Source organism: Plecotus auritus, assembly GCF_963455305.1.
Source record: "Plecotus auritus genome assembly, chromosome: 7".
In the NCBI taxonomy this organism is placed as follows: Eukaryota; Metazoa; Chordata; class Mammalia; order Chiroptera; family Vespertilionidae; genus Plecotus; species Plecotus auritus.
Window position 1 is genome coordinate 97,214,777 of NC_137774.1, and position 26,788 is coordinate 97,241,564.

At 41.1% G+C, this 26,788-nt stretch overlaps 2 protein-coding genes across 5 annotated transcripts; one reads left to right on the plus strand and one right to left on the minus strand.

Annotated features, from left to right (window-relative positions):
* Positions 1-26,539, plus strand: LOC308254901 (glutaredoxin-like protein C5orf63 homolog). 4 transcript variants are annotated; one of them, XM_080681485.1, is made up of 5 exons: positions 1-101; positions 16,397-16,517; positions 24,409-24,465; positions 25,110-25,165; positions 25,251-26,539. In XM_080681485.1, exons 2-5 carry the CDS (start codon positions 16,404-16,406, stop codon positions 25,423-25,425), a joined length of 402 nt encoding a protein of 133 aa, XP_080537611.1. In that variant the 5' UTR covers positions 1-101; positions 16,397-16,403; the 3' UTR covers positions 25,426-26,539. The 4 variants fall into 4 exon arrangements, with proteins under 4 accessions (XP_080537611.1, XP_080537612.1, XP_080537609.1 ...); XM_080681483.1 differs by adding an exon at positions 5,832-5,999 and having other exon boundaries at positions 62-101; positions 25,110-26,539; XM_080681484.1 differs by adding an exon at positions 5,832-5,999 and having other exon boundaries at positions 62-101; positions 25,122-26,539.
* LOC308252723 (uncharacterized protein) lies at positions 4,229-5,272 on the minus strand (the record flags this gene model as incomplete). The annotated part of the gene is made up of 1 exon (XM_080677463.1): positions 4,229-5,272. One exon carries the CDS (start codon positions 5,270-5,272, stop codon positions 4,229-4,231), a length of 1,044 nt encoding a protein of 347 aa, XP_080533589.1.
* Positions 26,540-26,788: the final 249 nt, after the last annotated feature.

Genomic DNA, 26,788 nt, shown 5'->3' on the forward strand with positions numbered 1-26,788 from the left:
GGCGGAAGTGCGGGGCGCCCGGTTGGCGCTGGGTCGCTCTGGCGGGCGGAAGTGCGGGGCGCAGGGCGGAAGCGGCGACACAGGCGGAAGCGGCGGCTCAGGTGGGTATCGGTGACCCCCCAGCCGAGGTGGGCCTTGCGGGCCACTGCACTGAGCCTGCCGCGGGCGGGAGAGGGGCGCACACGGCCAATTTCCAGTGTCTTAGGAGAAACTTTAATTAAACCGGGAGCCATAAAACCATGAACCACCAGAGGGGGTGTAGGGATTATAAACGTGTGTGTGTGTGTGTGTGTGTGTGTGTGTGTGTGTGTGTGTTTTCTCGCGGGTTGGCGCTCTGGGAAGTGAACAAAATAACGGGCGGGAAAAGGCAGCTTTTTAAGAGAAAGCAGGAAACATTTCAACTTCGTGCTATTTACAGTGATTCACAGATGACCCGTCTTTGGTTTAATTAACTTCGGTGAAATGGCAGTATAATCTCAGTGGGCAGGCTGCTGAGATGACTCTTGATTTAAATAAATACTTTTGAGCAACCATGCTGACCTTTAATTGGGGGTGAAAAGGTTGAAAGATGCAATACTCTCTGGACTTCCTCTCCGCTTTATTGGGCAAACGCAGCCCTTTGGGTGCTGAGCAGTGAGATAATAAGTCAGAGACTGTACAGTTCTCAACAAATACTGAGCCTTGCCAGTTACCCCCGACAAATACCAGCTCATGCAATTTTCTAGTAAGTCCAGAAGTAGAAAAGTTCCATCTACATTATTACTAACATGAAAAGGCAAATGCCTGTTTCTAAGTTTATCTTTAACAAAAACAAGGAGTTTTTGACCTGGGTGATCTTTATTCTTGTTTCTTTCTTCTATAAAATTTATCTTTATTATTTTTGTTTCTTAATAGAAAGTTCTATATAGTACTTCATATTTTAGAACACTTTTAAAAAAATTCACAGTATGGCCCAACTTGACCCTAAGCTTTTCAGCTTCTTTGGGGCAGGGATAGTGGGATCTGTCATATCCCAGCCCTTGTAACACATTTACTAACGTAAGCAGGGCTTCTATAACTACACAGCCACTAGAACCATGTCTCAAGTGTGCATGACACTGCAAGTTGAGGTGGCTCTTAGAAGCCACATTCGTCTCACTTAGTAATTATCTGAGGAATAGCTTATGAAAATGCATATGAAGCTCTACCAGTATTTGAAGCTGTATACATTGAGATTTAAAACATTTGGGGAAAGAGGTATATCCTGGAAATAGTGAATGATTTTAGCAATATTGGAGTAAGGAATTGCCTGGAACCTGTCATGAAAATTGAAATTGGTTCTGTCATGGAAATTAAGATTGGTGGGGTAGGTACTTTAGACAGGTGGACTCCTCAGATTTCTTTCTTCATGCTTCCTGTGGTCAGTAGTAGCCTCCTGCCAAGGAAGGATCAATATTTTTTGTCTCCATCAATAGAAGAAAATGTGGCTATGTGGTTTTATTTAGATGGATTGATGGCAGGTAAGGTAATAGAAATGAGGATTTTCCAGCTTAGGGGTTTATTGGACTGTATTTCTGTTTTATTCCAGATGCCTGACTCTATTGTACTCTTAAGTACCCAGAGGCAATGTGGAGATATGCCTTCAAAAAATAAGTTATTTTTTATTATTAAAATTTTTATTTCATAATGTGTGCATACTTTAGCTGGCTTATACTCTAATGCTAGGACTCCAGGTTCCACATGTTAGCATGATGGTGCTGTGGTACAGATAGTAAGGTTTTTTATGTTTCTTATTTTAAATCTAACCTTGCCACTGCTTTATTCAAGGAGTGTACATCAGAGGAAGCCAAAAGCCAGCTGGAATAGTTCCTGCATGCATTTTTAATATTGTTTGCAATTATTTTGTAGGGAAGCAACCATCTGGATCCAGAGATGTGTAGCTATACAGGTAGCAGGGAATAGTGAGCTTACTTCATTTTCCCCCTAGTTAACATGTTTGAGGGACAAAATCATTTGAGGAAGAATATGCAAAATAAAAGGTTTTGGCTAAGTTTCTCATAGGTATTATCCCATATCTCTAACTTCCTATCCCAGTGATAGCCACAGGGAACTGGAGGCATAAAAACATTACTTACTCTCTTTTTATTTCAAGTCATACCCCAAATAAGGTTTCCAGAGATAGAGGCAAAATTCAGAATACCTTCTATTTTAAGAAAGTATCCATCTCCAAGGATTTCAAAGCATTTCACCAGTAATATATAGTAGCAACCATTTTGGCTGCTAGAGGCTTCATCACTGCAGTATTGTATTATTTGTTTGTAAAACTTTTTCCTGCCCAAGGTGTGAGTTCCTTAAGGGCATGGAAAGTATCCTAATCACTTTTATATTTCTAGTACCTGGCACAGTGCCTGGCAATTGCAGACACTCACTATATGCTACCGAAATAAAAAGATAGTGTGAAAACATCATTGGGAATGCAGCAAGGTAGAGAAAAGAATATAAAACAATAACTTTTTAAGGAGTTACTAGATGCAGTTATAAATGTTGCATTTAATAATAACTTAATAACCAGCCTGGAATGGGGAAAGGCATATTTGAGAATCCATACATATGGTCACCAAATTGCCTTCCAGGGAGATCTGGCCTGTCCGTTGCAGGTCCTCTGTTGTTTTGAATGGAATATGCAAGCTGAAAGGCTTCACCAGCCCTGTCTCCACCTCCCTCCCTCCAGTCCTGCCATGCTCAACTCCTCACCCAAACACCTATTGAGTGAATGAATATTTGAATAGTATCCATTTGTAGATATACCAAATTATTAGCTTACCTAGGGCACTCATATCTTGGTTTGGTCCTGCCTTAAGGATAAAAGACCTATATATGGTGACTTATTTTAAGTCTGGGTTGCCCAAATAACATTGAAGGAAAGCCACAATCATCTTTTCTACTTTACTAACATTCTGAAGGAGTTCAAAATCAACTTTTGTGTTGTAATTGGGCAGGCATGTGGCATTTGTTACTTCTTTTTTGCCAATGAAATTGCAGCAGAAATCAGAATGTTACTACTGGAAATAAATGAACTTCCTCTCATTGTTCCTGTTCTTTTCATATTAATCATGAAATAATGGGGAAATGTCAGGAGGAAGAACATGAGATTGAATTATTTGATTTTTTTTAAAACATGTAGTTCTTCCAGTCAACCAAGAGAAAGGATACTGTTATTTATTTATTTATTTAATTTTTTAATTTACAAAATGAGTTCTATTTATTTTTTAAAAAAATATATATTTTATTGATTTATTACAGAGAGGAAGGGAGAGGGATAGAGAGTTAGAAACATTGATGTGAGAGAGAAACATCGATGAGCTGCATCCTACACACTCCCCACTGGGGATGTGCCCGCAACCAAGGTACATGCCCTTGACCGGAATCGAACCTGGGACCCTTGAGTCTGCAGGCCGACGCTCTATCCACTGAGCCAAACCGGTCAGGGCCAAAATGAGTTCTATTTAAATAAATTTCTGCTTCTGTAAGCCACCCAGGCTATGGTATTGTCTTACAGCAATGAGAACAACTAAGACCAGGCCCATTTCACCAGTGTAGACACTGACATACTCTTACACGATTAGCTGGTGTGGTCAGGTGCCACTTAGAGATAAGATCACATGACTACCTGCATGCTGTCTCCAGGACACTATGACCTTCTTCTCTTTTCATCACTACTGCATCTTCAGCCCTGGAACAGAACCAGGTACAAAGAAAGTGTTTGACAAAAACTATTTATAAATGAATAAATAGACCCAATATAAGGCTTTTGTTTCATAAGTCCCTCTGCAAAATATAAACTTCTTAAAGAGTTTGGGCAGACACACCCATTTTCAATTAACCATTCACAATCGCCTGGGGAAACTGAATTGATAAATACATGTACATATACCACCAATCCAGTATTGGCATTTTAGTGGTTTTCACTCATACCAACATTTCAGATACAAATTCCATTCATGTTTTCAAAATTCACTTATTACCTCCAAATAGCTTCTTTTATTTCTTCAACTGACGCAACAGACCAATTGATTTATGTGTTTGGCTTAAGACCAGAGTATGCCTTAGTATCAGGGCATATATGTCATACCATGAGACTCTCATAACTTCCCAGTTTCAGCATGTAGACAGTTTCTCTCAGGATATACTTCTCAACAATAACCTGATATAGAATTTTTTGATGAAATCTTTGCACACAGGATGACTTCTATTGGTTTCCTATGACATAAAGTAACACGTAATTGGTCACTGATGGTGAGACCACACTCACTGCATTCAGAAGGTTGCTGTCCTGTGCAAATCCTCCTGAGGGCGCACCTCTGGTCTCAGGCTCACCCACGGAGACTACATTCCTGTTTGCTAGAGGCCCAGTGATGTTTAATACTGTCTGAGGGACCACAGAAGGCCCCGGCATAGTCACCATATCAACAAGGTTTATTTCCTGCAGGACAACACTGGTCTGTGATGAGCTGGAACTCTCTGAGCGAGGAAGTATCGCCTTGACTGCGCCACCACGTGTTGCTCTTGGGTGTATTTTTTTATGTGTCACAAGGGTAGACATGTAGGCAAAAGCTTCCCCACACGTGCTGCAGGTATAGGGTCTCTCTGTAGTGTGAATTCTTTGATGTTTAATGAGACTTAATTTCCGGGAGAAGAATTTTCCACACTCACTGAACACGAAGGGCGTCTTTCCTGTGTGAAATCTCTGATGTGCTATGAGATCACCCTTCTGGATGAAGCCTTTTCCACATTCGTTGCATGCGTAAGGTTTCTCCCCCGTGTGAATTCGCCTATGAACAGTGAGATTGCTCATCCGGATGAAACCTTTTCCACATTCCTTGCATATACAAGGTTTCTCCCCCGTGTGAATTCGCCTGTGTACAACCAGGTCGCCGTTCCGGATGAAGCCTTTTCCACACTCACTGCATATGAAGGATTTCTCTCCTGTATGTGTTCTCTGATGTATACTGAGTAATGATTTTTTGAGAAATGCTTTGCCACATTCAGAGCATTTATAAGGTTTCTCTCCTGTGTGCATTCTCTGGCGTTCCTTGAGAATGACGTTTCTGGAGAAAGCTTCACTACATTGATGTGGCTTCTCACTTGTATGAAAGACCTGATGATCAGTGAGGCAAGACTTTTTCTTGAAGGCTTTCCCACAGTCACTGCATACTTGAGCCTTCTCTCTTTTCTGAGGTTTGATGAGTTGGGACTTAGTGCTGATGAGTTTTCGGCTTTTGCAAAATTTCATTTGAGCCTGAAATTGTTCACTGGTAGCAAGGAGAAAGGATTGTCCATCTTCAGAAAGCTCAGTGGGTGTCTTAATTTCATCACTTCTCCTCTGGTTAGGTAAAGATAAATCTGATTTCATACTTTTCTCATGTGAGTCAAACATATGTTTTTGTTGTAACAGAGAATGGTCTGTGCTCTCATGGGCAGCATTTTCCCATGTGTTACATTGATGCCATTGTTGTAGGCTTTCATTTTGTAAGTGTTCTGGCAGATGATCATCATGTTTCCAGATTTCTAGGAAAGAACAGAACAATGAACTCATCCAACATCTTGAATTGGAAGAAAGGTAATAAAAAATTATCCTGATACCTTCAGCCCAGCTGGCTTGGGTCAGTGGTTAAGCGTGGATCTATGAGCCAGGAGGTTATGGTTCGATTTTCTGTCAGGGCACATTCCCGGGTTGTAGGTTCAATCCCCAGTAGGAGGCGTGCAGCAGGCAGCCAATCAGTGATTCTTTCTCATCATTGATATTTCTCTCTCTCTCCCCCTCTGCTTTACTCTCTGAACGGGTTCCACAGCGGAGTTGACCTGCCACTGTCCATGGTGCTTCTCCGTGATCCAACTTGGAGAGTACATCGGGTTTGCTGGTCTCACAACCCACTGACACCAGGTGGCTGTAGGTCTCCACCATCACGTCCCTGTACAGGTCCTTCTGCTCGGGGCCCAGGAGCTGCCACTCCTCCCAGGTGAAGTCCATGGCCACATCGTGAAATGTCAGGGATCCCTGTAACAACTCCATGTTGTGTAATGGCGTGATGTCCTGAGCCTGGAGCATTTTCTTCTGTTCTCTGAAAAGAGCTGGCGCCCTAGCCAGTTTGGCTCAGTGGAAAGAGCGTTGGCCTGGGGACTGAAGGGTCCCGGGTTTGACTCTGTACAAGGGCACATGCCTGGGTTATGGGCCCGATCCCCAGTAGGGTTCGTGCAATAGGCAGTCGATCAGTGATTCTCTCTCATCATTGATGTTTCTCTCTCTCCTTCTCCCTTCTCTGAAATCAACTTAATTTTTTTTTTTTAAAGAGCTGACAACCGGGAGGCTCCAACTTGGTATGTTTGAGTTTGCTCTAAATTTCTGACACCCGACTCTTCAACTTTCTCCTGCTTCACATGATTCTATTGCTTCTGATGAGTCAGAATCTGAGTTTACCCTCAAACCCACCAGGACGGCACAAACCAGGATACTGTTATTTAATAGAAATTCAGTAGGCAGCTTAGGACATAAGACTGAAAAAAAAAATCGAAATTCAGCTTTGTTTCTCCAGATCCAAAAATAAAGCTAATCCGAATGTTTTTAGATTTAGAGATCAGAACCTCATCCTTACAGTAAAGAAATTCTGCCATCCAAAGCTGAGATTTCCCTCATTTTCTCCATCCTTAAATTAGGCTTAAACAAATATGGTATCTGTTATTTGGTATACTCTAAGGTTTAATATATAAAGCTTTTTGAGATTTGTTTTTAAAAAAAGGGGGTTGAACTTGGAGAGCCCTTTTAATTCTGAAAATTGTGTGTTGGTCTCATTATGTATAAAAATAGGCCATTGTTCAAGGAGAAAATATAGAGAAATGAACAAACGCAGTATGGAAGGCTTTGGTTAAACATTAGCTTCTTTATCCATAAAGCAAAGTCACCTCCTAGTTCCAAAATATTTTATCAGTGTTAGCTGTTAAGTAACAGAATAGGATTCAGAGGATTAGAATCCATGTAACTGAGGGTTGCTAGGGCCTGACCTCAAGAATGCTTGGTTTCCAACATTCAGATTGACCACTATACTTCACAGGCCTACGTATTGTTGGTATCACATGTACAAGAAAATGTTAGAGTTAATAATTAAAATGTCCCAAAGTCATTTGCTACAAAATGGCTAAAAATAAATGGAGAATCTTTCAGGTCTTGTGTGGTAATGAGAATAACTTTGCCTCTTGGGCAAGATGAATTGGAAATGGAGTATCAGTGATGAATGGAAGACATTGCCTGAATGGACAGATTCTGAATGACAAACAGTTGTTTTTGGAAATGGGATTGTGTGCTTTTTAAACAGCAAAGAAACTGGCATTACTAGCTGGGTACAAATAAGACTAAGATGTTTTAAGGAAATTGCCTTCTTTCTGGGTCAGTATTCAGTGGCAGAGATATCTTCAAAGGGAATGGGTCATTTTGGTTAAGAAGGATAATGTGGGAAGGAGTCTACATAATTCCTTATGCACTTTGTTCTCATCCCTTGAACTAGAATGATTTTACCCCCGTCTTAATGCTATCTTTATGGAATGAAGAAATTTTCAAATTGGTTTTTAAACTCTATTAAGCCCTCATGTATGATATAGCCCAACCACATTATTCAGGTTTTCTTGGCTTTCAGGCACAGCTTTGCAGCCATTATGTCATAATTGTGCTGAACATTGTTGCACACTCTGAATTCAGGATATGCCTCTCTGGCCCCAGGCCAGATGCTGAGTCAGTGTCTTTGGGGTTGGAGATAAGGAAAGGGTGTAATATGTGCAAGCCCTGTGTGTTAACAGGAATTAGTCCAGCATCCCCTTTAGACCTCTGGTTGCAAGAGAGAGTATATAGTAACAGTACATTACTGTTCTTAATTGGTATCTATTTTTCTCAGCTGAATGTTTTTCTGGAAACCCTTCCCTGACATTGTAATTTGCACCAACCCCATTACTGAATAGACTCCTCTGAAGCAATGATCTGCAAAGTGTGACTACTAAGGTCCAAAGATTCTAAAACAAACTCTTGCCTACACTAAAGATTCCTTCCCCTTCCACTTGGTATATGTCAGCTTGCTCTAGGCCTAGGCAAACACAGCACTGCTTCTGGGCAGGGAGGAGAATGACAAGATGATGAGGGTCCGCCATTAAATATCACTTGAAAAATAAATATAATTAATGAAGGGATGATGCCAACACCTCTGACTTTAGGAAAAGTTACTTTGATGCCTAATTCAAAAGGAACTGTAATATATAAAATTAAAACTTTTAAAAAATCTTTATTGATTTCAGAGAGGAAGGGAGAGGGAGAGAGAGATAGAAACATCAATGATGAGAGAGAACCATTGACCAGCCGCCTCCTGTACAACCCACACTGGGGATCGAGCCCACAACCCAGGCATGTGCCCTGACAAGGAATTGAACCAGTGATCTCCTGATTCATAGGTCAACACTCAACCACTGAGCCACACCAGCCAGGCAAAATTAAAACATTTTTTTAAATCACTTAAATTGTGTCTAATAGTAAGAAAGAATAATACATTATTCTTCCCTTTTAAAGGTGCTTTTCCTTCACAGATGCTCAAACAGCTTCCGGATGAGTACCTGGTCACTCTAATGTCAGCCCTCCATTTCCCTACTCTGTCCTTTCTGATGCCAAGGCTTCCAGTTATGATTGAGGAGCTAGAAAAGCAAGTTTGTGATGAGCAAGTGCTTTTATACTTTTGCCTAGATCTGTACATACATTTTGGGGTTTTTTTTAAAGGCCTGGCATTTTTAAACTGCTTCAAATTCTTTGTTCTGGGCCTTTTGAAGTTTTGGATTATTGCCATGGCATTTCTTCTGCTTGTGATTTTCCCTTCCCTGATCAGGAGGAGATTGGTTCCCAAAGCCTATGGGCACAGTTTCTCCAGGTCTCAGTTAAATAAGAGAACAGAACGAGGCATAGCATCCCCCCCCCCCCGCCCCCGCGCGAATTTTGTGCACCAGGCCTCTAGTAAGTTATATTAGGCAAGAACCAGACAGGTATTTCATTTTAGGAGTAGGCATTGGTTGGAAGATTTCATTCGTTTGCAGCAGCAGCAGACATATTTGGCTTGTGGCAGATTCTTTCACTATCTCTTTTCTAGTCCAAGCACTCATCACTTTTTGACAATGGGCCCTCATTCTGGAAACACTTTCTCCCCTTGGTTTCTGTGATGACACTTTCCTGGTTTGCATCCTACCTCACCAACTTTTTATTCTGCCTACTTTGTTGGTTCCTCTCTACCCAACTTCTAAATGTTGGATTTCCTCAGAGATCTGTCCTGTCTTTTTCTATATTATTTCAATGATCTCATCTAGTTTCCTACATGTAAATACAAATCCTAAACTGATGGAGTCTTAAATTTTTATCTTTAGCTCTGGCTTCTCTCCTGACTACGAAACCTGTATATGCCACTCTCTACTTGTCCCTCATTGAGATCTGGGTTCCATACATTTCTCAACCTTTTCCTGCCTCAGTTGTCCTCATTTTAGTAAATGGCACAGCCCCCACCAGAGGCTCAAGGCCAAAAACTGGCAGTGTCCTTACCATCATCTTTTCATTCCTCATATCCAAATTATTGTCAAGGCTTGTTGGCCCTATTTCTGCCCTCATCCACACCCTTCTCACCCAGGCTACTGCACTAGCCCCCTGAGTCCCTGCTTCCACTCTTGTTCCCCAACAATTTGTTCTTCATACAGCTGCTAAAGTGATCTTTTAAAAATGTATCTGAGATCATGTCACTTCCCTCCTCTAAATCTAATTGTATGTAAAATAAAACCTTGTTCCTTAACAGAGCCCACAAGGCCTTAAATAATGCAATCCCCAGAGGCTGTTTTGAACCCTGTCTCCTGCCACTCTTCCCCTTGTTTATTGTACTTCAGCCACTCAATCATTTTTATTTTTTATAATAAGCCAAGGTAGTGCTCACCTTGGAGCCTTTGTACTACCTTAAATGCTCCTCCTTCAAATGTTCCTCTTTCTTTAGTCTCAATAAAAAACAACACCTCAGAGTACCTTATTAAAGGACCTGCCTTATCAATAGCACATCACCCTGTTTTACTCCCTCACCCCCTCTCTCTATTTATCACTATCGGATTAAAGAGACTCTTTAGTGTCACTAGAATATGGACCCCATGAGGGCAGATACTTTGCTTTCTTTTTTAATTCTTTATTGTTGAAGATACTTTGCTTTCTTGTTCACCACTGAACCCAGCATCTATAATAGCATCTAATACATGGGAAACATCAGATAACTTGAATGAATAAATGAATGACTCTCATCCCACGCCTAAATTGCCATAATTGGCCCCTGACTCTTTCCCACCTCCATTCTCCTTTTCTCTGCAATCTATCCTGCATGATGCTGCCAGATCAGTCTTCCAAAACTGATTTTATCACATCACACTTTAGTTCAGAATGCTTCAGTGGCTCCCATCAAACAGACCTCGGCATTCCTACTCAGCACCTTTGTGTCTAACCCCAACTTTAGGTGCTTTCCCTTTTTTTTACATAACCAAATCCTCCATGATTTAGGATCCTACTCTAGTGAAAGCACCTCCAATCTCAGCCCATAGTGCTCTTCTCTTCCTTTCTCATAACATTTACAGGAACCCATTAGATGTCCCTATTGTAATCTCTCCTGTATTTACATTATTTCCATTAAGATTTAACTCCCTGTCACCCCGATAACTTTAATTTTTTTTTAAATTTAAAAAAGAGTTTAATTTTTTTCTACTGAATCCAATGAAGTACATCTCTCCATTATTCTTGTTTCTTGTAACTAGTATGTAGAGTTGATTCCTTCATGTTAAAGTTTTATTTGGAGGGAAAGAAATGGGCTAAACACCAACCAGAATGAAGAAAAAAAAAGGCTTAATTTTACTGAGAATTTGAAGGGTGTGGGATAAGGGGGCACCGTGCATATACTAAATGCTGTATACCATCAGTTAAACTATAATCTTACCAAATAGGCAAGGCCACACTTCAAACAGTTAAAGAGCTTTTTCACAGAGCGGTGTGTTGATTGTAAATTAACGTAACACCCAGTGAGTACAAACTGAGGAAAAGACACACCCAGATACTTGAAAATCCCACAGTCACGGTAATAATTTGAAGGGATTTTTGTCTCTAGGCTTGTCTGTGACCAGTCATTCCTTTCTCGGACTAGTTCCCTACTGGTTTCTCTGGCCCGCTGTGTGGTGAACCTGCTGGCACTGAAATCTGGAACTAAGAAGCTGCAGGGAGTATGGTGGACGTGTGGTGTGAAAGGTGGCTGCTCACTCCCCAGGGCTGGGTGATCATTTTGCAATGTCAAATCATTATATTGGACAGCTGAAACTAATATAATGTTATATGTCAAATATACCTCAATTAAAAAAAAGAAAGAATGAAGCTGAACATGAGGCCATGCACAAATGAGCCCACAAGTGGGTGGTTAGCTCAGGGTCTTTGTTGCAACATCTTGTCTGAGTTGGCTCCACTTCCTAGGCAGTTCCTCTGGCCAGGTACCCTGACTCCTGGGGCTGAGGTGAGGGCCCCTCTCCAGGTTAGGTCTTCCACCCCGACCCCCAGTGTCTGTTCTGTAGACTCATTCTACCCCTGCTTAGTCCCTTAGAATTGACATCTCAAAGTATCTGTATCCCTGCATGCTGCCTCTCCTTGTCACTCTTGGCTCCAAACTTGTAACCAAGATCCCAGGCTAGGCAGCCACTTGTTTGAGGAGAGGGATGTTTGGACTTAGCTGACTGACCAAAATGCACATAGGAGCATTTGTCCCTGTTTCCCTGGATTAAGTAGAACCCAGTGACCCAGAGTCCCTAAGAGCAACCTCACATCATTACATACACTTTCAGTAATCTATCTATATAAAACCCTAGTATGCAAATCGACCGAACAGCAGAACGACCTGTGGAACAACTGGTCGGGGGGGGGGGGGGGGACGCGGGAAGGGGAGCACTAGGCCAAGGCAGGTGCCAGCAGGCAGAGGGAAGTGACCAGCAGTGGAGGGGGGGGGGGGGCAGTGCTAGCAAGAGGGCATCACCAGGCTGCCAGCCAAGGCAGGTGCCAGCAGGGGCCCCCCAGTCATCCCACCGGTCGCCTCACTAACCAGGCTTAGGGACCCTACCCGTGCACTAATTTTGTGCACCAGGCCTCTAATCTAAAATAATAGGTTTTGTTCTCAATAGGGTGTGTGTGTGTTTCTAGTCATCTGGGTAAAAATAGGAATGTTATACTTAGATGGTAATGAATGTGAAATGAGCACTTAACATCTCACATGGCACAAATGGCTAAATGGAAGCCCTGAGCCTCTCTTTATGGAACAGGTTCAGTGAGAGCTACGGTAGTAGTGTTTGGTTAATGTCAGTACAGGATTAAATTTAAATTATATTCTTTGAAGAAGCTACAACATTACCTGTTAATGACCAAGGTGGTACTTGGGCTTAGATAGACCTTTTGATTTTGCACATGAACTAACACTGCGGCTTGCTGATGAGGGATTATGTGAGCTTGGAGATTTGGTGTGCCAAAGGATTCTTTGTATGAATAAAAATTCTGGTCAGTGAAGGTCAGTTTCTCTACTCAAGCGAGAACAATGTTATTTCCCTTCTAATCAGACACACACAGTGTTTGAAGACTCCAAGAGTCCCATATAAGGGATGTGCAGCCATAGTCTGGTCAGCGTCTCATGCAAGAAATGAATAATCCTTAATAGAGGATCAAATGACCCTGGCTTTTTTCTGTACTCTAATCAGTTGCTTTAATGGTATGCCTTCAGTGCTTCACAGGGAAAATGCTATAGAGTTAAGTTATCTTCATCTTACTTCAAGGAGGGCTGAATTGGTCCAATCAATCCTCCCCCCATGTTGTACTTGATTCTGCTATAAAGACCACTGAAGTCAGCCTCAGTTTTGTTGAAAAGCCAGCATTCCCTTTCTCTTTCAGGGTGATGTGCCCCTGAGCGGCAGTGGACTTGAAACAGCAGGAGTCACCATCTTTATTGTTCAGCTGTGCAATTTGTTTTAGGCACATTCTAAATCCAGTCTTATGCCTTTTGCTTTTTTTTTTTTATGTGACAAAGGTGACCCAATTGTGATTCTTTGATATTATGAACACAGCTCTTTTTGCTCGTATCACAGAGGCATGTAACAAAATACAAAGGATAAAGTTATGACTCTGTGTAGTAAGGACACATATTTCATGACTAAATTCAATGACATAATCAAAAAGGTGTTGTCCTCTCACAGTCATGAGCTAACAGCCAGAGACTGCCTTTCAGAATATTTTTATAGTGCTGAGATACTGTTAAAAAATAATAGAACTAATGAAAATGTCACATTGACAGAGTAGCCCATATTAAGATTTTACTTCAAGAAGGCATGACTAGGTGAATGTGACTTTGACAGCAATGGTGTTAGGGTTTACAGAGTTAATAAAATATTCTAAGAAGCATATTATAGAGTTTCAGTTGGAGTATATAATTTTTTCATTTTACCTTTTATTTCTAGAACTAAGTGGACTCCAGTGTTCAGAATTTTAGCCTGAATGTCTTATTTCTGCCTAGGAGAGGTATATGGAGCTTTTTCTTTATATCAGGCTCTAATATAATTTTACCATATAAAGGAATAAGTTAATTTAACAATATGGTAAAATGCATGTGCCTTAGAGCATTTGGAAAATATGCAGATAGTAAAAATTACATAATGCTAAAGTATTTCTCAGTAAATAAATATTCGATGTTTAAGTGATTAAATACATACAGAAAGTAGAAATGAAGATTAGCACTACAAAAGAACTCATTTTAAACAGACTAGTTGTAGCATCACTAAAGACTTTACTTAGCTCTCTGGGTTGGTTGAACAGATATTCCAGCAAATCTGGAATGAATAGCAACTCTGTTTACTATGACAGGCTTTATTTGTCTTGGGCACAGCCAAGACCACATGCTGTGTTTTGTCATGTTGGAAATACTGAAGCAGATTTCCATTGTGAATGTGAATTGTTTTTTCAAGCTTTAACACCTCAGTCTCAACTCAGCTAGGTAAAAGCAATACGTTTTCCTTTCCTTACCAGCCAGACATCAATAAATCTTAAATCCCTCCACCAAAACATGTCGGGCAGTTCAGGGTCCTAGTTGTAGTCTCACGTCACAGTCGTCACAGTCATAGATGGTCTGATTCTTGTTATTTCCAAGGGCTGTCTTTCTGCCTTTACTCTAACAAAACTGTTAACTTCCTTTCTCCTCCATATAGTACGGCTTCCATAACTCTATACCCTACAAAGATGTGATACTGATGGCATTTGGCCTTCTCAGTGATGCAGACATTACTACCTAGTATAAACATGGCTAACATTCAACTTTCCCCTTCATTTATATCCTATGTTGACAAAGCCATGTCAACACAGCTGTTGTCTCCAATTACATTCACCTTTTAGAGTTGTTGATTCTTCTGAATTTATGGAAAATGTGTATAACAGGGCTTTAATTTAGTTGAGAGTAGCACAGCATATCATGAGATTATTTAGATATACTTTCCACCTTGAAGTAATGCTGGGTAGCAGATCCTTGCAAAATTCTCATCACATTCCTTGTTTATGAATAATGATTATTTAGTTAGCAGGGAGATTTAGGGAGAAGTAGAAGACTAAGGGTTTAAGAGTGAAGGAAAGATTGTTGTTTTCACGGATTAGGATCAAATCTTTTTGTCCTGTGGTCTTTATTCTAGTTTGATATGGATTGGTGTTTTTCTCTAAAGTCTTATCATTCTGTCTGAAATGAGTTTAAGGCTAATCTTATACTGAGAAGCCTGGTAACCAGTAGGGATTAGCATTAATTAATACGGTTTTGCTGTGGAGCAGCGCAGGGGGAGACTTGAGGTGGTGGTGAAGGGGTTGGAATCAGCTGCAGCACCCTCACGCACAATTTTATGGACACTGCGGAGCACTAACCTTAAGTTATGATATGACATCTGCCAAATAGTGACTCTGTGCACACTGAATGTCTGATCAGGGTTAGAGGTGAGACTAAAGAGGGGGAAAAGACTCACTTCGATACTTTTAACATTCAAAGAAATATATGAACACCTACTATGCGCCAGGTTAATTGTAGATGCTTGAGGGATAGTGGGTGAACAAGTACCTGCTCTTACAGAACTCACATTATGTATAAGGGTCATATAGGTAAAGAAAAAAATTTTAGATAGTAAAGGATAAAAAAAAAAAACTATAGTAAGTATGAAGAAAGAGAATAGTGGGCTGACCAATAATAATTGTAAGAAAGTCACTAAGGCATCTCTAAGGAGGTAGCATGAGCCCAGCCCAAGTAAGGAAAAGCTACTTCAGGGACAGCAAGTGCAGAGATCCTGATGAAGGAATTATCTTTGGTCATTCAAGGAACAGAAAGAGAATCTTTGTGGCTGCAACTTGCCAAGATAAAGGAGGGGAAGGTGATAGATGAAGTTGAAGAGATGGGAGTAAAGCGATGTTATGAAAATTCCAGGAATGAATTCATCTTGGGGATATTGGTAAATGTAAACTCAACAGTTAAAAGTGAAATGATCATATTTGTAGTTTTAAGGACAAAGATGGAGGCTCAATAGGATAACTAGGAATAAGTAGGGTGTCTTATGGCAAACAAGGTAGCAGCATGAGGGACCTTCACAGCCTAGTGTTTGACATGAAGCTATTATCAAACTGCTCTTCCTGGAATATCTCCAGTAGAAACACTAGCATATTTGTGTGTTTTCAAAAATGATGGCAATCTTCTTTTAACGTACTTCTTAAGAAATTGAGAGTAAATTTTTGTTTCTGACAAGTTAACTCAGTCTAATTCTCCCCTATAGTTCCTCTAAGTACAACTATGTTTCCCATCCCAGCAGAGGGGCATAGATCTCACGACCTTCAGCTGGGGACTTGTGCTGCTTTCTTGTGGTTGGGTGTTGGTGAATGCTTGCTAATAAGATAAGCTATCTCAGAGATTAAAAATCATCTCAGGAAAGTCCACATTTTAGGGGATCATCAGGATGCTGGCAAAATCTGCAGGTAAGATTTAATTTTGTATTCAAATGAACCCCCATGCAGTTTGCTTACAGAAACCAAGTGATTAGCTACACAGCTAATCCATAAGTATGGATTTCCCCACCCGCCCCCCCAATTCTAAATTTGGTTTTGTTTGCAATACAGTGAGTGTGCAGGCATGGTGGAGACTTGCCAAACATCTGACACTCCTGGACTTCAAAAAGCAATTCTGAAATCTTCAAATTCTATCACAGGCTTGTAGCTTACTGTTTCATATTATAAAGAGCAAAGTGTAGAGCACCTAAGTTTATTGGTTTGTTTTTCTTTTGGCAGAAGCAAGATGCTCTGGTTTCAAGGAAATAGCATGCAATTTGCCAAGTACTCCTTTAGACTCTTCCTGAGAAATCTCTCTGCCGCTAGGACTGTTCTGCCTGTGTTGACCTTATTCACAAAGGTAGAGTGAAAAATAAAATTACTGCTTTAAAAGCATAAAGTATTCAAATTATTGGGTGAAGAAAATAAGGAAGAAAAACGTTGAAAGTAAAGTAAAGGAATAAACATTCTTCGGACCTGTTCCTCAGTTTTTCAGTTTCAGTATCAGCAATAGAAACTCTATTTCCTCCCAGATACCTCACTGTCTCACAATTAGAGGTTAAATTAATATATTTAGTAGTCATCTGAGACCCCTACATTGAAAGAAAAAACTATCAAATTATAATATGATGTTTATAAATGTATCACTTGGAACTTAGTTCTTATTATTTGTGACTAGAGGCCCAGTGCACAAAATTCGTGCATGGGGGGTGTGGGGGAGGTGTCCCTCAGCCCAGCCTGCACCCTCTCCAATCTAGGACCCCACCGGGATCAGGCCTAAATGGGCAGTCAGACATCCTTCTCACAATCCAGGACTCCTGGCTCCCAACTGCTCGCCTGCCTGCCTTCCTGATTGCCCCTAACTGCTTCTGCCTGCCAGCCTGATCACCCCTAACCACTCCCTGCCAGCCTGATTGATGCCTAACTGCTCCCCTGCCAGCCTGTTTGCCCCTAACTGCCCTCCCCTGCAGGACTGGTCACCCCTAACTGCCCTCCCCTGCAGGCCTGGTCACCCCCAACTGCTCTCCCCTGCAGGCCTGGTCCCCCACAACTGCTCTCCCCTGCAAGCCTGGGTCCCTCCCAACTGCTTTTCTCTGCAGGCCTGGTCGCCCCCAACTTCCCTCCTCTGCCAGCTTGGTCACCCCTAACTGCCCTACCCTGCAGGCTTGATCACCCCCAACTGCCCTCCCTTGCAGGCCTGGTCCCTCCCAACTCCCCTCCCTTGCTGGCCTGATCGCCCACAACTGCCCTCCTTTGCAGGCCTGGTCCCTCCCAACTCCCCTCCCCTGCTGGCCTGATCGCCCACAACTGCCCTCCCCTGCTGGCCATTTTGTGGTGGCCATCTTGTGTCCACATGGGGGCAGGATCTTTGACCACATGGGGGCAGCCATCTTGTTTGTTGGAGTGATGGTCAATCTTCATATTACTCTTTCATTAGCTAGGATAGAGGCCTGGTGCATGGGTGGGGGCCGGCTGGTTTGCCCTGAAGGATGTCCCAGATCAGGGTGGGGGTTTCCTTGACGCATGGGGTGGCCAGGGAGAGGGGCCTGTGGTGGTTTGCAGGCCGGCCACGCCCCCTGGCGACCCAAGCGGAGGCCCTGGTATCTGGGATTTATTTATCTTCTACAATTGAAACTTTGCAGCCTGGAGCGGAGCCAAGCCTTCTGCTTACTCTGTGGCGGCAGCCATTTCTGTTTGGATTTATGTATCTTCTATCATTGAAACTTTGTAGCCTTGAGTGGAGGCATAGGCTGGCAAGGGCAGGCAGAAAGCTTGGCTTCCTCCATTGCCAGGGAAACCCAAGCCTCCCTCCTGCTCTCTCTGGCTGTAGCCATCTTGGTTGGGTTTATTTGCATATTCGCTCCTGATTGGCTGGTGGGCGTGGCTTGTGGGTATAGCGGAGTGATGGTTAATTTGCATATTACTCTTTTATTAGATAGGATAGTTATGTTCTATAAAGTCACCAAAAACCCTGAATTAGCAAATGCTGGACCTTTGTTCCTAGGAAAAATACAGGGTTAGATTCCTATGAGCTTCTGTTAACATTTTTGTCAATCAATCAGTACATAACCTTGTTCTGTTTAACGACACCTTGTTTAATACATATTGTTGATTCATTAATATTGAACTCACAGCCAACAGCACTATAACTCCTGCCTGAACAAAGCTTATCTAACACATTATTTTCTCCATAAGGCACATCAAAGCCTTCTTGTGCTTAGAAGCATTAAACAGCACTTCAACACTATTAAGAGGAAGCACAAAAAATAAAAAATAAATGGCACTGAACAGATCATGAGAAGGATGCTTGTTTACACATATGAGCTGAAACAAGAAGGCAGAGCATCATCTTGTTCAATCTCAGCTGGAATGTGACTCAAAATTTGCTCTGTTCTGTGCACATGCATGTCTGTGAATGATTACTAAAGGTCCATGAGTATTGATCTTGGGGTTACAAATAAGTTTTAATGAATAGGTCAACTCACAAATACAGAATCCACAAATAATGAGGCTTGACTGTGTTTTCTTATCCCTGACACTACTTCTAAAGTATAAAAGTAATTTAAATTTTTTAAGAGCTTTTCCCCCTAAAATTTATAATACAAGCATTGCTGATTTTCTTTTGCTAGTTAACATTATTTTGTGTGATTTATAGTCAAAAAAAGAAATAAAGTGCAGGGTAATAGAATTAACTTTAGTGAGTAATACTGCAATTCAAACAAAAAAAAAGCATTGTGTTTAATAGAGTTTTCAGAATTCGGGCATTTTAACAATTTAAAAATATCTGATGATTATCTAACGGGAAAGCTTTAAAAACTTTTAAAAATTAATATCTCGTTGAGAATAGTTACTCTAAACTACTTTTCATATCCATGAATATATATTGCACTGTTGGAAATTATGGAACAAAACTATTTCATCATCTGTGTCTACATATGAGAAATGCATGTGAGAATTAACCACAAAAATAAAATAATCCCTAAAGCAAATGGTGGTCATTCAGCCTAACAATTCTGCACTATTTTTTCAGTTTGAGCAATAGCCAAGTTAGCTGAAAACATTTGCAAAAATACACACACTAATCTTCCATTCAGCTTAAATTTTGTACTGAACCCTTTATATGTGTCATTAGGCATATAATATCACTCTCACCTTCAGGAGTTCACAATCCAAAGAAAAAGCACAGTATTAGCTCTCTTTCAGTTAGAAATAATAAAAAGTACTTCCCAGAGTGACTTAAACAAAAAAGGGATTTTATGGCTTGGTCTGGTTTCAGGGATTGCTTCATTCTGAAACTAAGTAATTGCCAATCTCTTCAGTTCCACATCCTCTGGGTTAAATCTGTCTTGACTCTGCCTCTTCTCATGAATGATGGCAGTGATGCCAAGCCCCAGATCTCACAGCTTGGGTATCAGAAACACCAACAAAAGCCTCATAGCTATCTATTGGTTCTGATCAGCCCAATCCCTGAGCCATTCCATTTTAGCCAAAGGGCTAGGATGTGCTGATTGCCTTGTTGCTCAGGGATGGAGTCCACCACATGCTGAGAGCAGTTCCTGTGAGGCAAAATTACAGCATTCTTGCTACAAGAAAGGGATGTGAGCAGTGGACAAACCAATCCAACAAATGTTCATTACATTTCAGGGCTAGAGTAAATAAATGCTCTCTTGGTGCCATACAAAATCCTAGACAAGGATGTTTGAATGGTCCAGACCACTGAGTCTTACCCTTTTTCAGTTCATAGACTTCTTCAAAATTTGATGGACCTTTTCTCATAAACATACACACACACCCACACCCACACACGATAATTTGCACATACTTCTATGGACACCAGCTTTTAAAAACAAAACAAGAAAAATCCTCATCTAGGCTCTATTAAAGTATTTTATTATAAAAGCAAAATGTTAGTTATATAGTATTTCTGCTATTTAGCTTGTTCTTGTTTTTCCTTTAAGAACTTCTGTTGACTTTTTTAAACTTTCTCAGAAAATGTCAACATGATTATCTCAACACATCACAGACTATTCATAATCTGCTTATTGATAATGCTAATAGTAACATGAGCCTAATTCTCTGAACCAGGAAATTAGGGCCAGAAAGATCCTTCTGAAGGAAAACTGACTTTTGATGATGTGGGTCCTTATTTTGAAATAAGCTGTGAGTCTCAGGACTGCACCCTATTTGAAAAAACAAAGCTCTGCCTACACAGAAGACTTTTTTATTTCAACTAAAGTTACTGTCATTTACAGTGAGTTTGGGGAAATATAAGATAAAAATAGCTTTCATAGTCCTTCCATCAATAGGCTACCACATTTCATAACTTTTCAATGGTTATAAAAAAAACAAGGAGAAAAAAAAACACATTGAAGGACAAAAAAAAATGGTGGCTGCTGAAGGTGTATGTTTATTGTTGTACATTCACAATCTTGCAAGAACTGAGAAGTTCACAGGTGTGGACAGACCCTATTCACTGGTGAGGCCTGTGCAGAAGAATATAAACCCTCTCGTACTGTACTATGCACCTGATACTGTAAACATACTATAATAACAATGTCTCATATAGGCATGAGAAAAATCATGGGTTAGCAGCAAGCTTTTTAAAATGTTTTTAGTTAAATGTAAAGGAGAAAAAAAGGGGGGCGGCTTTTACCCCAGAGTATCATGTGTGAACCTACAACACCCTGACCTCTTTCTCTCCTTCATTGTATGAATAACCAACCCTGAAAGCACCTCTTAGAACTAGTTTTAACCTTTAGCTGCAGCAACTGTTCTGCTGCATGTGTATATATATATATACTAGAGGCCCAGTGCACGAAATTCGTGCATGGGGGTGTCTTTCAGCCTGGCCTGCACCCTCTCTAATCTAGGACCCCTCAGGGGATGTCTGGCTGCTATGGGATTGGGCCTAAACCGGCAGTCAGAATCCCTCTCGCAATCCAGGACCACTGGCTCCTAACCACTCACCTGCCTGCCTGCCTGCCTAATGCCCCCAACTGCCCTCCCCTGCTGGCCTGGTCGCCCCCAATGGCCCTCCCCTGCCAGCCTGATCTCGCCCCCAACTGCCCTCCCCTGATGGCCTGATCGCCCCCAACTGCCCTCCCCTGCTGGCCTGGTTGCCCCCAACTGCCCTCCTCTGCTGGTCAGGTTGCTCTCAGCTGCTCTCCCCTGCTGGCCTGATTGCCCCAAACTGTCCTCCCCTGCCAGCCTGGTCAACCCTAACTGCCCTCCCCTGCTGGCCTGATCGCCCCTAACTGCTTCTGCCTCAGCCCCCACCACCATGGCTTTGTCCAGAAGGAAGTCGGATGTCTGGAAGATGGCCGATCGACCTGGTCTAATTAGCATATTACCCTTTTATTAGTATAGATAGATTATATAGGATAGGATTGCTTAAATGGTGGGGAAAGGCCTTTTTCAGCAGGAGGAGATGCTCTTGGCAGACAAAAATACATAACTCCTATATCTGGACTGACAGCCTTCCATATGCACTGTACTGCCAAACCAGTTATTAAAAAATTGAACTGCTTTCTTACACCTTACACCAAACAGCTGTTGCCTTTAAAACCCCTCCTCAGCCCCTACCTTAGGTTCTGCCTTCACAGTTCACCCAGATTAGGTTCTGATTGGTCGGTTTCTATGCCAGTCAGCGTCAAAAGCTCTGCATCCTAGGCAGCCATTGGCTCCTCTCAGTTCATCCAGATTTGGTTCTGATTGGTCAGTTTCTATGCCAGTCAGCGTCAAAAGCTCCGCCTCCTAGGCAGCCATTGGCTCCTCACAGTTCACCCAGATTTGGTTCTGATTGGTCGGTTTCTATGCCAGTCAGCGTCAAAAGCTCCGCCTCCTAGGCAGCCATTGACTCCTCTGGGAAATCCAGAACGGCCCCACCTTCACATTGGCACCAGCCTTTCAGTCACGCCCCCAGTCTGCTACAGGTGTATCTCTGGCCGGTCTGAGAAGCAGCACCTCAGGTCTGTGCTGGTGGCAATTTTGAATTCTCATCCCTGACCTAACCTTACAGTGTGAGCTCCATGAAGGCAAGTATTTGTCTTGTTCAGTCTTAGTTCACTTATAGACTTTACCTGTGTCTATATATCTATGCTAGTACTGCATGGTGACCACTTGTTTCGGTCATCACGGTCACTGCCTTTATATATATATATATGTGTGTGTGTGTGTGTGTGTGTGTATATATAGAGAGAGAGAGAGAGAATAGATATGGTATTGTACATTGCACATACCATTGGACATGTGTGCATATATATATGATGTACATTGCACATACCCTTGGATCCCCACAATTTGGTCCCCCTCCCAGCTTCCTCTTTCTAGTATGATGAGTTAACAAGTGATGGCCTACACAAAGTGAGACCCAGCTATTTAATCTCTTGCCAGATATCACCCTTCTTGATAGAATGCTATACATGTCTGTAAAAAGCCCTTTCTGTCTCAGCAGCCAATCAACTTATAGGTTGTTATTTTTTTCTGGGTTTTTGTTTTTTTTCTAATGGAGGTGTGAAAAGTTCTACATTCAGTTGAAGTTCCTGATGAAGAAACACAATTGAAATTTTTTCAGTGATAAAAATCTGTGTATTTGTACGTCAAACAATCTAGCTAAAACTTGATGTAAATTCCTCCTTTTTTGCTTAATGAATATAATTTATTCAGTATGAAATCTTTATATTATAGGTTTCATGTGTTAGGAATAAATATATATTAAATCTTGGTTTTAAAAAAAAGCTGTGAGTTAAGCTGGAGAAAGGGCCTTTCTTTTACATAACAGCTTATCTCTTCCTGTCATGTTAAAAAGGAGATCCTATATAATAAAAGGCTAATATGTAAATTGTCCCCTTGACCAGGAGTTTGACCAGGGGGCAGGGCCAGCCCACCAACCGCATGAAGCCCCTCCTCCGGGCCAGCCTGGCCCGATCAGCCCCAATCAGGGCTGGCCAGCTGGACCCCACCCGTGCACAAATTTGTGCACCGGGCCTCTAGTCCTATGTAATAAAAGTTTAAAATGCAAATTGACTGAACGGCGGAACAACCGGTGGAACGACCAGTCGCTATGATGCGTACTGACCACCAGGGTGAGACACTCAATGCAGGAGCTGCCCCCGCTCACAGGCCCCAGGCCAGCCAAGGCAGGTGCCAGTGGGCCTTCACTCTGCCGCCGGTCGCCTCGCAGAGGGAGGTGACCGGCGGCAGGGAGCAGGGCCAGCATGCAGGTGGTGCCAGGCCAGCTAAGGCAGGTGCCAGTGGGGGCCCCTTGACCACCCCACTGGTTGCCCCACAGATTGGCCCTGATGGCCAGCCAGGCCTAGAGACCCTACCTGTGCACGAATTTCGTGCACCTGGCCACTAGTTTTATATAAGCACCAATAATGTTGAGTATATTCTTAGCTCATTGCAAGAGAACCTGTAGCTAGTTCCTATTCATGAAGTCTAGGCCTGAGAAGCCTTTAAAATCTGCCAACTATCCATAGCATTCTCAACAGACTCCTCCACTACGTGGTTAGAGTACAAACAACAACAGGCACTAAAATGTGCTTGCTTCTCAGGTGGAGAATTATCTGGGAACCTATCGCTGACACTTACAATGAGAAAGAGACAAGACATTAAAGAGTTGGTACATTCATCATCTGAAATATTTTTCCCTTTTAAAGATGGGACACTCACTATCTAACTCTATCCTAGTGGGTTTGCTCCTGTGGATTAGGAAAAACAGGCTGGCAAAGCTCAGTGTCCCCATTCAAAGCAGACTTTTAGCCACTCTGGTGATGTCAGCCAGGCCAGGAAGGTGCTCCTTGGAGTACAGATCAGTGAAAAATAATTTTCCCAGCTATCAATTAGATGAAGCCAGTGACAAAAAAAATGTAAGCATCTAAATGTATTGTGTATGTGTATATGTACATATGTATCTACATATCTACCTGTAATATATATCTAATAAATAGATACATATGTTATGTACATATATGTTATGTGTATATACACACGTGTAACAAATGTAAACATCTAAATTTATTAGAGAGGTAGATTGATTTATGGAGACAAATCAAAATATAACAATTGAAAAATGCTGGAAGCCCATTTACTATGAAATATTAGCTGTTTATAAGATTCTATGACAGTGTTTTATTTTGGAAATGAAAGTGTAGAAAACAATCTGTTAAAATACTTGCAATCTGCTTCTGTGTTTTTTGTCAGGTTGCTGCCATTCTTGGGTTTAATGGCTTTACTTTTTCTTCCTGTAGGATCCATGTCCCCTTTGTGATGAAGCTAAGGAAGTACTGGAGCCTTATAAAAACAGGGTAATGTTGTACAGTGTGGCTTTATGTATATGGAATGGATATAAGGTATCTGGATCCTTTTTTTAGGAAAAGAGAGTAAATAATTTTTCACTTACATTTTCTTTCTAATTTTCAGAGAGATGTTAGTGCTAATTTCCACTAACTAACTAAAAAATCACTATCCTAGGTGTTTCTCTGAGCAGTACTTGTTTCCTTACTCTTAATCTGAGTCAAAGTTAAATATCAAATGCTGTATTCATGCTTTTTCAAAACTTTTGTCCCTATTCCTTTTCTCTTATTTTGTCATTTCCATGGTTCACTTGTAGTAAAGCATGACATTTTTTAAAACCAAAACATGTCTTTCCTGATTCTCAGGAAGTTTCCCTGTGAGGACATATTTTATTTCATTGGGAACGGAGTAGTGCCTGGATGCTGAATGTGACAGGTATAACAGAAAGGTAGCAAAATCTGGAGTTACAGAATATAATGAAATCAACCAAGTTGTGAAAATCAGGGACATTAGATTACTTTGGACCTCACACAAACAAACAACATAACAAAAACCTCTGAGCGTTAGAACCAGTCTCAGGATCAGTTTGTCACTGAAGTTATTGCATCATTCCATGTTCTCAAAAATAGAGCGCTTTATTCTGTCTCTGTTTCAGTTTATTTTACAGGAGGTGGACATCACACTTCCAGAAAACTCTGCTTGGTATGAGAGGTATAAATTTGACATTCCTGTATTTCATTTGAATGGCGAGTTTCTGATGATGCATCGAGTAAACATCTCAAAACTTGAAAAACAGCTCCGGAAACTTGAGCAGCAAGGTACTGGAGGCTGATGAAAGCCCTCGTGATTTTCCACCCTCGCTGTCCAGAAGGCATCTTCCCAAGGAAGTGACCATGGCCTTGTACTCCTGTTGTCAACTGTCACACAGCCCTACTAAGGTTCTGAACATAGTGGTGCCAAATAAGTGTTGACATTTCTCTTCTGACTGATGGAAGTACCAATGTGAAAACTGATTACCTTTGGCATTTTATAAAATAAGAGGAGTATGTTGGCAGGGAGGGTGGCAGAAATCCATTTGTTTTATTTCTTTTTCTCTTGTTATTTGTATTAATATGGAAATATTTCACATTCATTGGACAGTGCCATTTATAGGAAGAAGGCTCTACATCCCTGCTGCTGCCCCAAGGGCTTAACTTTTTAATGGAGGAATAAATGCTCTTCCTCTCAATAGATAAAATGAAATGTGAATTGTTAATAACTGTGCACAGTCAATAAAGGGATGTTTTAACAAATACATCTGCATGAAGCCTATTTTGGTGGAACTTAATAATACCTGTTTAAAATTAGAGCTCATTTTTCTGGGTAGAAGAGAATAATTATCTGAGCCAAAGAAAGCTTCATTTAAGAAAAACAAAAGAAAGACACAAACCCCCAAAATGTATATAAGGATCTCAATATGCTTTGCATGAAATCAGTGAATTGATTTGTAATATTTGAGTACTGCCTTTGTTAGTTTTTCAGTTATCATCAATTGAGTTAATTAAGCTTATTATGAAACAGTGGTTTTATCAGGTTTTAATATCTTAGGGAAAATTCACTTCTGACCATAACTGTACAGATATGTCATCTAAAAACAAAATGTTCTTTGCCATTTTATGTAAAGTATTAAAAATGTAGTTATGTGCTCTTATTTATATTTAGTGGGGTTTGGCCAGTATAGGAGTGGGTTCATTTAAAAACAAAACTGCCTTTTCCTCATAAAATCATATCATTGCAATTTTATTTATAATGAAATTCTTCTATGAATTATTTTAATGAATTTGGATATTGTGAGTTCCTTGGCTACATTTAAATTTAATTAGTATAGCCAGACTGGTATTGCTCAGTGGTTGAGCACTGACCTATGAACCAGGAGGTCACTGTTGGATTCCCAGTCAGGGCTCATGCCAGATTGTGGGCTCACTTCCCAATAAGGGGCAGGCAGGAGGCAACTGATGGATGATTCTCATCATTGATGTTTCTATCTCTCTCTCCCTCTCCTTTCCTCTTTCTGAAATCAATAAAAACTTTTTTTAAAATGTCTTATATATAAGGAGTAATCTGTCATTCAGAGAGTTTCAGGGACTTAGCTTAAGTCACCTGTCAGACCAGGTCTTGCCACCCACTCCAAATTTCAGCACACTAGGGCTCACAGCATGGGTATCATGTTATTTCAAATGGAGCAAACTCAACCATTCTGGATCCAACACACATTAAGAAGTATCTTTAAAAACATTCCAAGATAAGAGAAAAAATATTACAGTTGAGTAACAATGTTTATAATTTATATATTTC

Bases quoted from the DNA above. Each gene is read 5' to 3' on its own strand.
- LOC308254901 (XM_080681483.1), top strand. From the start codon at position 5,854: ATGGTGCTTCTCCGTGATCCAACTTGGAGAGTACATCGGGTTTGCTGG. The intron at 16,518-24,408 runs GTAGAGTGAAAA...TTCTTCCTGTAG, and splicing joins TGTTGACCTTATTCACAAAG to GATCCATGTCCCCTTTGTGA. The intron at 24,466-25,109 runs GTAATGTTGTAC...TCTCTGTTTCAG, and splicing joins TGGAGCCTTATAAAAACAGG to TTTATTTTACAGGAGGTGGA.